The sequence below is a fragment of the Grus americana genome, chromosome 11 (assembly GCF_028858705.1).
Source record: "Grus americana isolate bGruAme1 chromosome 11, bGruAme1.mat, whole genome shotgun sequence".
Taxonomy (NCBI): domain Eukaryota; kingdom Metazoa; phylum Chordata; class Aves; order Gruiformes; family Gruidae; genus Grus; species Grus americana.
In genome coordinates, this window is record NC_072862.1 from 15675369 (window position 1) to 15689800 (window position 14432).

Genomic DNA, 14432 nt, shown 5'->3' on the forward strand with positions numbered 1-14432 from the left:
AATTCAGTTCATGTGATCTGTCAGGAGAACAAATATTTTTTCTTGCCATACCTATATATATACACAGATTCTGAAAAATACACGATATATGAAGAAATATAATAGTGATGTTTGTTTGATACAAAATAGTAAAAAAGTTTAAAGTTTATTTCATGCACTATGAATTTTAAGAAATCAATGTTTTCTGCCTCCAGGCTTAAGAGTGAAGAGATACTACAAGGTGATTCTGCAAAAGGATTAAGTAACTAAAATGCATGCGTGTTTTGGTCTTTTTTTGCCTGGAGGGGGGTTTATGGGGGGTTTTTTATTTGGTTTTTAAACCAATACTATTCTGTCTTGTCTGTTTTTTTGAGAATTTCAGCACTTTACATCCACTGGAAAAATCACACAATGACAAGAAAATTAACATTTCTTTGTTTCCCTTTTTATCATACCAGATGCCCTGGACGCGTGGCATTAATTGGATCTATGCCAAAAGAAATCATGTTTCATTTTACAGGCAGCACAAAGAATAGCTTCCTCAGATTGTTCACTCTACATCTAGCTGAGGCTGACTGTTATTAAACAATCAAAATGTACTGCTGTACTTTCATGGAGACTGGGGTTTGACCCTCTTAAAGAGTGGTACCTTATTGTGACATCAAAGGGCATACTATTGACACAACTATTATCTGTCATGCTGTTGTTTTAAGGAAAATGTATAAGAAAAAAAAATATCTCCAAATACTCATTTTTTCCTATTTAACATGTCCAGTCAGTACAGCAGTGCCCTGCCAGTCATGTTATAGTGCCCCCTTTGTTACTGGAAAAGGCATTTGTAGAAGCATTGTATTATTTGTGTATGAGAAAACCAAAGTTTCAAACTAGTATGCCTCTCAAAATTTCTCTATAGCTTGCTCACATGTGTCTCCAATTGCCACTCAATAATTTCACCCCCTACAAAAGCACTGCAAAACAGAAAAGTATATTTTAACCCTACTAGTAGTGAAAAGATGTCAGGGCAAGCCATTAACCACTGAAACATCGATTTAAAGAAAAAGAATAAGTGATTTTGGAATGAGGTAACAAACACCTCAATTCCACTTTCGATAACTTTCAGAAATCAAGCAGATCCCAGAAAGCAGGAGTCCCTTGTTTTTAATGAGTCAAAAAGCATCTTTTAATCTTTACAACTTAAATAGCTCCTTTTAGTAATAAACTGCACAAGAAATAATACTGATTCATCTCAGTTTCTCTTTACTGGCCTGTTGGAGCCATTGTAGATTAATATCTGAATTTCCTCGAGTTTCAATTGGATATCTGTCCAACTATGCACAAACATTCACATGCAACTATATGTCTAATTTCCATATGCAATTACCAAAATGTGCAATATCTAATTGTGGACTCAAATACCTAATTGACATGCACAATCTCGATAATTCTGAATGCAAATTAGGCACACAATTATGACAATCAGACTCTGCTGTCTGATTATAAAATTATAGGGCCAGAGCTCAACAGGAGAAGTTGTGTCTTATTACAGTGAGGAAGCATAGATGTGTTCAGCTGTGGAGGTATCTAGGATCCATTTAGAAGTGGCTGAAAAACACGAGCTGAAGAGAGCGAGGATACGAATCCACCTGTGCATGTCAGCCAGGACAAGGTCTTTGCATTTATCTACAAGGGTTCAAACCAGAACATCAGCGATGCAGACACTTGTCTTTTACCCTTGCATGCTGCTGGTTTTGTCTGTTATAAACACTATCCACTGCAAAAACCAGAAAGTCACAGTGATCCTAACATCTGATAAAAATCCATGTATGCAAATCAAAAAGGTTCTCTGCTTTTCTTTTTAAACTGTGTAAAGTTTGTTAGGACCGTCTAAGTCAGAAACAAACCAACAAATACATTTGATGGACCTAGAATCAGGAAATGGGTTCTTGTCCCAGGTAAGCCTATTTGGAGAACAGCAGGATATACTGAATGGGGTATACTGACACTGTTTTTCCAAAGATGGAATAATAATATTCGCACACCTATTTCTGCTTAAAAATCAGGTGACCCAACTTGACTTGGACTATTTTACAACTTAAATGAGGAGGAATAGAGAAAGATTTTTAATGGTCTTCATATACTATGCTTCATGGGACTATTAAAATCACACCACTGTTGCATATGGCTTTGGCATAACTGAACAAGAGGATAATTTTATAACAATTTATCAGGATTGAACTTTGAGTTTCTCTTATAATGAGATTATTGAAAGCATTTTTTCATACACCCAGGTGTATTAACCTTTTCTAGCCTTACAGCTTAATCAACAATCATAGGGATTTGGGAGCATACTTGGTTAGATGATTACATTCAGTTTTCAGACTTCAGGGATTAGGGTAAAATTGTCTGGTAAAATATGACAGCAAGTCATATTTCTGTTACATCTTTTTTTCAGTTTCCTAGTTTTGATTTATTAGGGTTTAATAGTTAATAGTTAATACATTTAAATAATTCAAGTAATTTATTTCAACAAATCTGTGCTTGGGAGATGGCATGTGTGATTTTGCAAAGATTCAGAGTACTTTTTCATGATTTGGAACATAGAAGAATTTAAGTAGAAGGGGGTATCTGAATACAGGTGAGAAGCTGATGTTCCTTTCCTAATTTCAGATCATTGCAGGCAATTCAAAAACTTTTCTGGCTGAAGGCCAGTGAAAACGGAATTTTTCCGTCATGACAGAAGCTCCAAACATTGTAACCAAAAGGACACACTGGTTTATCTAGCCCATAGTAAAGCTGAAGAATAATTTACTGGTTTGGAGGCAATTCTGAAGAAATTCTGAGGCATCTCTTTTTATTAGTCTCTTGTCTTACAGGCTGTTCTAATGACTTCACAAGGTTTTACTCTCTGAGTTTATAAAAGCTGTCTGGTATCTATAATCACAAGAAGATGACAAATTTTTACATTCTGGAAGTGAACAGAACCTGGTCACACTCCTAACAAATGAGAGAGTCCCATGTCTGCGCAACAGTCAGGGAAATTTTTTGGCCGCCATTATGATAATACGAGGTTACTCCATAACCCTCAAGGTTTTATCCTTTTTAAACAAGAAAAATAAAGGAGAAGAAAAAAGTACAGCCATCTTCATTTGACATCTGAGGAAACAAACACATCTGAAAGCAAGTAATGATACATTAAAGCAGAGAACTAGGTTCCAATTCTCAAGTGCCGGGCAAGTGCCATAACAACCATGCCATCTCAGACATATATAAAAAGAACAGACAAGTTGTCAGCTAACGTAATCCTTAGTGTCTGGCATTCATGTTTTTGTATAGCTTCTTTTTACCATAGCAAACATTTGCAGAATTTCAGTGATGGATTTTTCCCTAGCATTATGACAAAGCTAGTCACAATAGTGGCATGCTTGGCTTAAGTTTTAATTGGCATGCAGTCTACAAGACTTAGGCTGTTTTAATGCATCTTAACATGAGGACACCACCTAAAGCCTCACAAATAGATATACATCACCCAATAAGTTCAACTTGCTATGGCTTATAGCAGATCCCTTTTCTGGAAGATATAAAAACCTGTTTGCCTTTATATTGTATTTCTCTGCCACTGAGAAGATGGAAGTACACTGTTAGCGAGTTTACGGTTATAAACTTCTGACCACATCAAGTCCCAATCTCCTATCTTCCTAGTTATGTTTTATTATAGCTTACTTGTGATTAGCAAAATAACATACCATTTGTAATGAGCAGGAATACCCAAATTAGGTGGGGTTACAGGACCATGGATTCAAGTATAAGCATACATGAATAAAGCATTTTCCACTGATTCCAAAGAGGGAAGTAACAGTTCACAAGTGATATATGCAGCAGAGTTTATACGGTTACACTGGAAAACTACGATATTTGATATTGTCTGAAGAGAGTGAGCTTCCTAGAGAAAAGCATTGTTAATGGATTCAGCATTCCTCCAGATTTCTCTCTCAGTTTTAGTGCAAGTCTTTGCTACTTCTAGTGCTAGTTCCCATACTCATCCATGCATGCTGTAACTCTCATATTTCTGAGACATACTTGGCAAAGATTTATCAGATTTGTGAAGATGAACTACATCAGCATATAAACCAGTTTATAAAAAAAAAAAGAAACCAATCAGGAGGCATTAGTGTGAAGTGGGAGAGTGATGTTTACTGATGTGTCACAGGGAAGTTTGCCCACATGTACTAACAGTTGATAAATGTGCATTCACATCTGTAAAATGCATTTAAGCATCTTCACATTTAAAATCCATTGCCAGGGCAATTACAGGTTAGTTTGCTGGTGATGATTACCCAACCACTTGTGTACTTCAGAATGTTGTGTTGGTAGACTGGATTTTCTTCAGGAAAGCAATCCTGAAAACAATGCTGAACAAATAGCTCGAGATTCAATATACTAAGATTTAAACCAAATTCTTGACAAGTAAATTAGTTGCCTGGGGCTGCAATAGAAAACTTTAGACCAAATTTCAGTGGTCTGGGGCTAGCTGGAAGTTTTGGGGGTCTATAATGGCTAGCCAGTTTTAAAAAAAAAATAGATTTCCGTGAGACTTCACAGTTTGGGGGGGAGGGGGGGGTTGTTGTTGTTGTGTGGTTTTTAACAGCTAAGCAATGCAGTCAACCGTCTTTTTTGTAGTCTGACGAGATGGATAGATAAATATACACCTAAGTAATTTGCTTAAATAAAATTCAATATGCAAAATTTGTATTTACCAACTTCTTACTGGCAATTTCACTCAGCTTCGTTGCTGAATCAGTCTTCTGGTTATTTAATTTCTGGTAATTGCATACAAAAATAAAAGCTCATTGGAAGTTATACACTATATCTGTCTATTTCTGTCATTCTAATTTATGCAGGGGTAAGTTCTTGATTTAGTTTGGAGTTACTGTGCCTATCTATGCATCTAGAAGATGATATATTTCATCTGGAAACATTTACAGAGAAATGTCCTCAACCCATATATAGTACATTAAAACAACATATAAAAGAGGAATGTATATTGTAATATTGTTACTTTAAATCTGGAGTTACATTAAATCAGATTGTCATCCGATTCCTTTGGGGTAGGTAAATTGTAACATGGAGTTTCTCAAAGATGAAAACCTCTTGGCCCAAGAAAACTAGTATTAAAATAGGCAGTTCCACATGTTTGTAATTTGTGGAGAAAGTGCAGACGGTGACAGAATAGTGTCTGAACTATTTCCCACTCTTTTTTAAATTTGTGTATAGCAAATTGATACACGTCAAGGTAGCAGCTGTTTAATGCTAATGCCAAATTATAAATTAGTCTGGTAAAATTCAAATATACATTACATATTTTATATTACTAAACCACCTTTAGGAACACAGATTAATTTCAACCTCATTTATGCTACCCAATGTAATTATAGATTTAATCTTTGTGATAAACATAACTTGAAGCAAGTTTTGCAAATTAGGGATAGCTTACAACATTCTGAGAATATATCTCCACATATCTAAACTGAACATTTAATGCAGGTATGTGCCAACACAAAAATTTTATGACAAATGCTAGTCTATGAAACATTGTAGAAATAAGCAGATGCAACTTGATGCCTGCCATATCACCTGAAATTATAATTATTCTTAAAACAAATTACTGTATTCTCCTATTGTAAAAATGAAAGCAGAAACACTATATGTTGGAAGAAATCTAGTACTGGGATGCTTACTTTGTATTTTAGTAAAACTGGTGGCACATATATTTACACCACTCACATCACACTGTCATATTTGAAGTTGTTATTTTGTCTTTTATAAATACATAAACCAGACTTGATTGAATAAGGTTTCTCAAAAGCAGCATGCTTTCTGAAGTTGTCTCTGACAGAAATTCAAGGTGCAATTAGATCCTCACTGTTCTGAAAGTTACACGTAACAAACTTTTACAGAACCAGCTATTTTGCAGGAATAAAAACCAACTTGATCAAAACCTGTGGAAATTTCTAAACATATTATACTAGCATCTCTTCCTTGTAGGTTGTTGCTAGCAGTAAAAAAAAAAAGTTAAATGAAGATTTACAATACAAGACTGAATTAGTTTGCTGGTTTTGAATTTGGTAGGGAACAAGCTTAAATGCTTAGAATCATCACTTCTTTCAATGTATCCTCACTCTTACTTAAAGAAAAGCATGTTACTTGATCAACATACTGGAGATTCATGGCTGAAAACCTGTTTTCTCCAACCTTCATTTCTTTCCTGTAACAAAAATTCATGAATATGTTAAATGTTTAAATACTTAAACTTATTTCATGTCCTTTAAAATCTCTAATGCACCAGACAGATATTTATTAGTCCTTTAATCAAGGAGTCATCTCAATCAAGTAACCCCAACAGGTATGATGAGGCTTGTTCAAAAAAACCCAAAACAATAACAAACAAACAAACACAAACCACCCCACCAAACCAAACCTCACCTGCCTTCACTACCTTCACTATGCCAATCACTATGAAATCTGTACCAATCTTCAAAACATGCATTTGGCTACATTGAAAGTTGGAAAGATAAAAATACTCATGCTATGTTTTGGGGTTTTTTTCCTAACTGCTCTCTTTACGTAACAAAACAATGCAGGATCAAGAGTCTTCAACTAACTTGGGCTCCTATATCATATAAATTAACAAGAAAATTAACTTTTCACCCCTTCTTAAAATGGCTGAGAGAAGAGACACCTAAAATATTACCTACAGGGTAGGGAAGTAATAATTTAAGTAAAGATGCAACTGGAATACAGATTGCACATTGCAGAGGAATGCAGCTTCATCAATAATAACTGGGTTGTCATTCAAAGAGAAATGCATCTTCCTAGCTCCGTATGCACTTTGTACAGATTTACTCTCATGTCAGACCTGTGTTTTCACTTGAAAGACAAAGAGGGAAAAATGGCACGGGGGCAATGTGGACTTTATCGTATCTTTCCTGAGACTTGGAACAGAAAACTGAGCCACGTTATTCAAGGGAGAGTGGTGACACCACAGAGTGGATATAAAAGTGTTACAATGCATTAAATGCTTTTTCATACTTTAATGAGAGTGGATTTTTTTTTCTTTTAGGTAAGTAGTTCCCACACTGTAGTCCAGAAAATAATAGTAAGTCTAGAGTCAATGTGTGGAACTAACACTGTGTTTACAATACTGTTTCCCTCCCAGAAAAAGAAGGGATGTTGTGGAGAGAGCAAGAGTCACACTGTTTCACTGAGAAAATGTGTAAACCAGACACCAGATAGCTGTTTTTTTTTCTTCCCAAGACTAATTGGATTTTCTGAAAGTCTGGTTCTTTGGAAGCCTGTTACATTCCCTGCGCATTATGGAGAAGAATTTCTGCAACCCATCCCTGAATGTGAAAGAGCATGTTCATTTGCTACCCATAATCCCATTGAATATTCAGCACCAACACCATTAAGAAGCACTCATTTCCCAGGCTGCTATAAGCCCTAAGGCTGAAGCGGTTTCCTCTATCCTACCAAAAAAATCCTTATGCTCCATTCCCTGAAGATGCTCCCAGGTTTCATCTTACCTAGACAGGCTGCGCATGGGAACAGAATAGGCTCTGGCTGTAGCCCAAGTGCCTGAGGCAGCAAACTGCTGTGGGTGGCAAACCAAACTATATTACTTATGCCTACATCTTGGAAAGCCAGGCTGGCTGCTACTGCAGCTGTGCAAGAGGTCAGGACAAGCAGGGCAGGGTCTGTGCTGGCAGAAGGGAATCCTCTCAGCAGAAGCAAACACCACACTCAGCTCTTCCCAGAAAAGAGGATCTGATCTCTCCCCAAGTCCAACCCTGGCCCATGTGCCCCAAGTTAGTATAATTTAACCCTACTTATTCTTCTGAAAAGCTGGTTTGCCCTTTAGCTTACTACAAATGAAGTGCAAGTGATAAGGATAGCCTAATTTTCTTTTTCTATTTCTTTGTTTCATTAGTGATTAAAGAAAACTCAATTCAAAGACAGACATTCAGCATATTTAAGTGACATCCTCAGAGTAGAAAGATTCAGTTTGAAAACATCTGAACCTTTTGTAAAGACGGCAAAGTAGTTCTTCAACAAATACTTTCAAGACAAACGTAGACTGGGGTACTGATCCTGTGAAAGCAATTTTTATTTGGACATCTCAAAGTAATTTCTTATCTCTGCTTCTAAGAACTGTGTTTATTTGCTACATGTGATGTCAGATGAACCTAGCAAGATGCAGTTAACAAGAACTGGGGTGTGCATCTGTGTATGTAGGGGTTTGGGGGTGGGGGTTGAGGGTAATTTAATGGGAATTTTTTATATTGGCACTCATGGATCACGGTTTTAAAAAAAAGATAAATATACTGCCAAAATGGTAGAAATTAAACTTTATTCAACATAAATTAATAGCTAGGTAAAACCGGTTTCACGCATGCTTCCAGCAACAAATGCTGCATTAAGAAGTACCTGTCCTTAGTAAGGTCAGGTGTATGTATAGCAATATAAAAGAGTGGTAGAGTGAACTGTTAAAAATCAGCAGCAACATAGATCTCCCCTTTCCACATAAGGGAAAACTATGGCAATTGAAATACCATTACAGCAATTTCTAATTGTTTCTGTTTCAAGTTAGCATATGGGAATAGATATTTGCTAGCTAAAGAAAATATGTTCTAACGTATTTGAAAATGCTTGTATTTATTTTGGTGCTAATAAAGCTTATAGCGGTAGTAATGGATGTGGTCATCCTTGCTCCCATTCATTTGAGGATAACAGTTGACATTAAAAGACAAAGAATAGAAATTTCTGGAAGGAATATATAGTCACATCTTCAGACCTACGTTGAACTTCAGACCTATGTTGAAAAAAATCAGGCATATGTATACACATACAAGCTGAAACAATAGCTTATATTTTAAAACATTGCCTGTCAATTACCTGCTCTACTGTGCCAATACAGAAACTTATGGTTATATGTTGATAATGGCTGTTTGAAAAAAAACATATATTGCAGTGTTTGTCCTTATATTTTTCTTGTTTCTGTTTTATCATTTAATAAACAAAAGAAAGCTATCATTACTAGTGAACATGCAAAGGAGTATTTACCTTGTAAGACTGGTCGAGAAAGTGTCATTTCAGCTACTTTTGTCTGATATTACAATGGACACTTGGTAATTACACAGAAAAAACTACAGGAGAAGCCTGGTATATCTCTCAGACTCACAGAAATGAAAGTAACAGCCCAAATGATTGAATTTTTATGATGAGTTCCAAAACACAGCTAAATGCTCTGATAGCTCTTGACCAATTTTGGAATGTGCATAGTAACGCTTTAAGACATCTTTTTTCTATGGACCTGACCTGAATTCAAGAGAAACTCTTCCAGGAAATTAAGTGAGTTTTTGATGAGGCCCCCAGGTAATTTTGCTGTGTCAGTATATTGAAATCACACAGTATCAGATCTTACAACAATATCAGACAATTCAGAAAGCTGTTTGTAACTATGAATTCAGGAGCATAACTGTATTACTTGTTTAGGATTAAGCAGTTGTCCATCTCCTTGACAATCTTTACTTTATACTCTGAGCTATACTTGGAACAGTGGCACTTTTGTGCCTTCCAGTGTTCAGGCAAATAAACTGTTACCTTCATTATACAAACTAGAAAAATACTAAGAACACATAAATTCACAAAAGTTAAGAAACAAATTAGGATTGACTACATCATATTATATAAAAAATACACAGAACTATTAGATGCTACCTATCTCAAGTTTATTCTCTAGTTCTGGCCTTTCCAGGAAAGAACAATAACTAGCTTACTAATATGAATAACTGGAAAAAAGATTATATTTAGTTATTCTCTGAAATCTTGGATGTATTATTCAATTTATAGGCAAAATAAAGCACAAAGTGATTCCAGGAACAATAATAATAATAATTAGGCTAATTAGAAATTATATTGAAGCTTACTCTGAAGAACAAAATATGAAATTGTACTTAGCTATTTTGAATAATTGAGCACTGTTCATAAAATCTGAGCATCATCTGGGTGGCATAAAAACTTTTTGATCAATTAAATTAAAACAAATCTGACATTAGGTAACAGATGGGTGTATCGTAATCTGCATTTTGATCAGTGTCGGAGTGATGGAAAGGTTAACAGTAGGATTAATTCCAGACAGTACATCTGGGCAATATATTTGAATCTTTAGTTTTAAGTCTAGAACTTGCACAGCTTTCATATGGCTCATTAGATGGACCCACAATAAAGTGCTCATTTAGAAAACTGCATCACAGTTCACAAATAAGGGTCTTCAATGCCAAATGATTAGAAATAATTTGTGCCATTCCACATAGTAACCAAATGATAGTTAGATAATCTAAGAATCAAGAGTGGAGAACAGGTATATAAAGGAAGCAGTCATGAAGAATAATTCCTGTAGAAGGTAGGTACCTAGGTAGGTAAAATGCAAAGAACTCATGTGAATAATACAATGGGGTGAAGTTCAGCATAACAAAATCAAATTCATTTTGTCCTGGTATACATAAAAAGACCTGACATTGACACACTTAGATGTGTGTTTTCAGAGCTATGTTTTCTACTTCCTGTAACATCTTGAACTACCACACTGAATGTTAAGCATGATTCAGTGCTGAGATGAAACTCTTCTGATGTGTTTTTAGTAAAAAAAAGGAGAAGTATTTAAAAAAAGATGCAAGACTGCTGCCGTCTCCAGCTGTAAGCAAGACTCAGTATAGGTGGATGTCACTTTAAGAAGAGAGGAAGCTTTAGCAGGGTAGTTCATGATAACACAAGTGGCTTATTTTAACAGGCCTTTCTCTCTACAAGAAACACAGGACTTTTCAACCATCTCATTTCATAATTTTACATGGCATAAACAATCTTACCTTACCCTTCCAAGAAGTGTGATGGAGTAATGCTTGCACAGAACAACTGCATTTGGATGGCAAGCAATAAACTAAACTTCAAGCTGCAGATTCATACTGCAATCTCCCTTCAAATAAAACTTTCACTGAAATCACTGTAATTTTTTTTTCTCAAAAATGTCAGCAGGATGTAATTAATTTGAAAACTTTCACAGCACTTTCGTAAATTAATTGACACACATATTTTTGAATGCTAATTTTTTTTTTATTCACATAGTATTACATTCGTTTTCATTTGTTTTGAGATTTTATTTCAACTTTAGCATTAGTTTGACTTAAGAATGCAACCTCTCAGGAATTTTTGGTAACAGAATGATAGTTCAATTTAAAGCAACTGAAGTATTTTACTTAAAATAATTACTAAACTTTATTAACAGTATACTTTCAGTGATTTCTGTATTTTTCCATTAAGTTTATTCTACCAAGTTGACTAGCAGTTTCTTTTTTTTCCTATTGAGTCACATAAGACTCCTTTGAAATGCATAAGGAGAATAATTAATAAATTATAATAATGGGATGCATTGTACTAGGAAAAGATCATTATAGTACATTGTTATACACTGCATCCTATCTCTGCTGTTTTGTTACTTTCATTCCTTACCTCTTTGTTGGCTCTGTCTGCTTGAACTAATGTTCCATTCAGACACGGCTCTACATAGTGAAGTTCTTCATTATACTAGAGAGAGAAATAAAAAGTATGATGAAAAATTTAATTAAAAGCTTTGAAAGATACAATTTAATGATTTAGAAGTACAGTGAAACTTGCACATAAAGCAAGAACGAAAGGATTCAGCTCATTTTTAAAAACTGGCTGTGGTGTTTGGGTTTTTTTCCTTTTCATGATTCTTACTGTTTCAGAGGTTTATACTTTTAAAATGGAGCATTTAATTGAATGGATGCCAACACTCAGGTGGAGTTCATGGGTACTATATACACTAGCTGGCATAAATATCCTTCAAGTTGAAATCTGGATAGTATTAAGAGGTCATGTTTGATACATCACAGTCACAACTCCCAATTCTTTGCTACATATTAAAAAAAAAGAGGCCTGACAAATATTTGAGGCACTGGCTAACATTTTGGAAGGTTAACAATGGAACAACTATGCCAAAAAGTCTGAATCAATCCTGTACATGTCTGGCTATAGTCAGAATTTCAGTTAGACAGAGTAGCTTATTATACACTAAGTCATGAAACTGTGTCAGATCTTTAAGGAATTATCTGCTTATCTTGCAAGGTCTAAGTAAGTTAGATAGCCCAGTCTTATTTTCAGAACCATCTTAGGCATTAAAAGAAACTCAGTCTTATCTGCAGTCAGTAGATCTTGCAGTCTCACAGATGCTTAAGTCACCTGATTGAAAATCGGATTTGATTGCTTAAATCTTTTAAACCTTTCAACACAGGTCAAAATGATACAGAAGTACCTTCAAAAAGCCTACATTAGTTGTATACATAGAGTTTTAAGTTAATCTACTCTAGAGGTTATCATAGATGAAACTATAAAGCCTTTGCATTTAGGCTTTAAGCAGTTTCATTGGTTCATAAGCATTAAGTGAATCAGAATACCCATAGTAAACAACGAAACACGACACGTTAAATCAAGTAAAAAATAATCGGGAAAAACATTTCATTAGATTAATATATGCATTTACTCCTTTCTTCCTCCACCTCAGTGGGATTAAAAAAAGTCTTACAATGACTCATTACAGAATGCTCCTTAGGCAGGGTTCTCTGTCACTGCAAATTCTCACTGTGTCTGCCTTGTAGCTCTGAATTTGTTCTACTCTTTTCAATTTAACATCACTCCTTTCTCTACACATATGTCCAACCACAGACCCTGCAACCTGTTCCACTGTGGACACCTGCCATCATCATTCATTTTAACACTGCACTACACACCACACTCATAATTACATAATTACTGTTGCATAGGGAAGAGTGTTTAAATTGAACTGCATCTAGTTAATTCTTGAGGCATTGTGCTAGACTCAGTCCTCAGCTATAAAAAAATACAAACGCAGAGTAACTCCACTTACTATTGCTGGTTAAAAAAAAACTATTTACATCAGCATCAACATAGTAATTGATTGGCACATAGAAACAAACAAAAATGCTTGAAAGATATTTACACATAATTTCTGCAGCACATGTCCATGCTTCCCTAGTTATTTATTGCCGTCAATGTTATTCCAATATATGAGAGCCTCCAGACATGTCTATTGCTCCAAAGGTCATATGAAAAACAAGGCAAAGACTTCTAGAACATTTTAGAGTCACTCGGATTGTCCCGTGTGCATCTCAGTAACATAACAGTTTGTTGATCTGAGAAATGACGTGCTTTTCCCTGTAGTTTCTCTCTTCAGACTGCTTTCCAATTTATCTCCTGACAGTCGTTGCAAAATAATAATGCCAAATCTACACAGCATCTCTTATTATAGGGCAAAGTCAAGACAATATTCCATTCTACTGTAAAAAAAAAATAAATAGTGAAAATCTGTAACAGACACTGGTACACCAGCCCCTACTCCCAAGCTTTTTCCTGACTTCATACAGTTTGGGGTTTTTTTCAGACTGTTCTTTAATCAATATACTTTCCAGTTAAGCCTGTTCTTCGCTTGATTTCTGTAGCTGTCATTGGAAACTATATTAACACACGTATTTTTCTTTATATGATACCAAGCACAGTTCTGTAATATATACGCAATAAAATACTAAAGTCTACCTGTCTCTCAATTATAGTCTCAGTTTCAAGCATCTGCGTGCAAGCAAACTCAAAATTTCCTAATGCTGTAGTAGTACCTATTTTTTTTTCAGGCCTATCACCACCAGCAAATAGATGAAACAACTGCCTACTTCATCAGACCTTGCATCTAAGCAGCATAATTTCAGTCTATTAGATTTCTGTATATTATTTCTCTATATTTCTACATATCTGTTATTTTAACTACTATTTTAAGTCATATCATCAGGCTATTCCCACAGACATGTAGCTTGCATGTCTGCTAACTGCACAATAACCCAGATAGATTCCCACCAGCTTCCCACTATGCCTTTAGTGTTATTCAGTTGCATAGTATAAAAGATGTCCTCACTTTCACAGCAGACATGCTTTAAGTCCCCTAGCAGCCCCATTTTACAGAATCAACCTACTTAAAAAAAAAAAAAGGGATGAATAACAGTGTTCATTCTCACATAAATAGCACAATTACACAGATGGCGAGTGGACAATGCACTTTCATTGTCACTACAAACATAAGAAAACATAGATATTCATCCTTCTGAAATCCAGACAAATTGTGACATTATTTGCATTTGTGGCATCTAATTCACCTTGCAATTATTACTATTAAAAATATTTTAAGTAATCTGCTATGTATGGCAGAAGAAACTGAATTATGCCAAGGTGTGTAGATAAGTATTTTATGTACCAGCGTTCTATGGATAACAACCATAACTTGGAAGTCTTCCATTTGTTAGTAGTTCTTCCTCTAC

General features: G+C 35.2%; 1 protein-coding gene across 3 annotated transcripts in view; it reads right to left on the reverse strand.

Annotated features, from left to right (window-relative positions):
- CACNA2D3 (calcium voltage-gated channel auxiliary subunit alpha2delta 3) overlaps positions 1-14432 on the reverse strand; it is a 460032-nt gene that overhangs the window by 240468 nt on the left and 205132 nt on the right. For all 3 annotated transcript variants that reach the window (XR_008578815.1, XM_054838171.1, XM_054838172.1), the window contains one exon: positions 11542-11616. Coding sequence is in view for 2 of the 3 variants with exons in the window: in XM_054838171.1 (XP_054694146.1) it covers positions 11542-11616 (75 nt within the window). In the remaining variant the exon portion in view is untranslated. The remainder of the gene's footprint in view (positions 1-11541; positions 11617-14432) is intronic.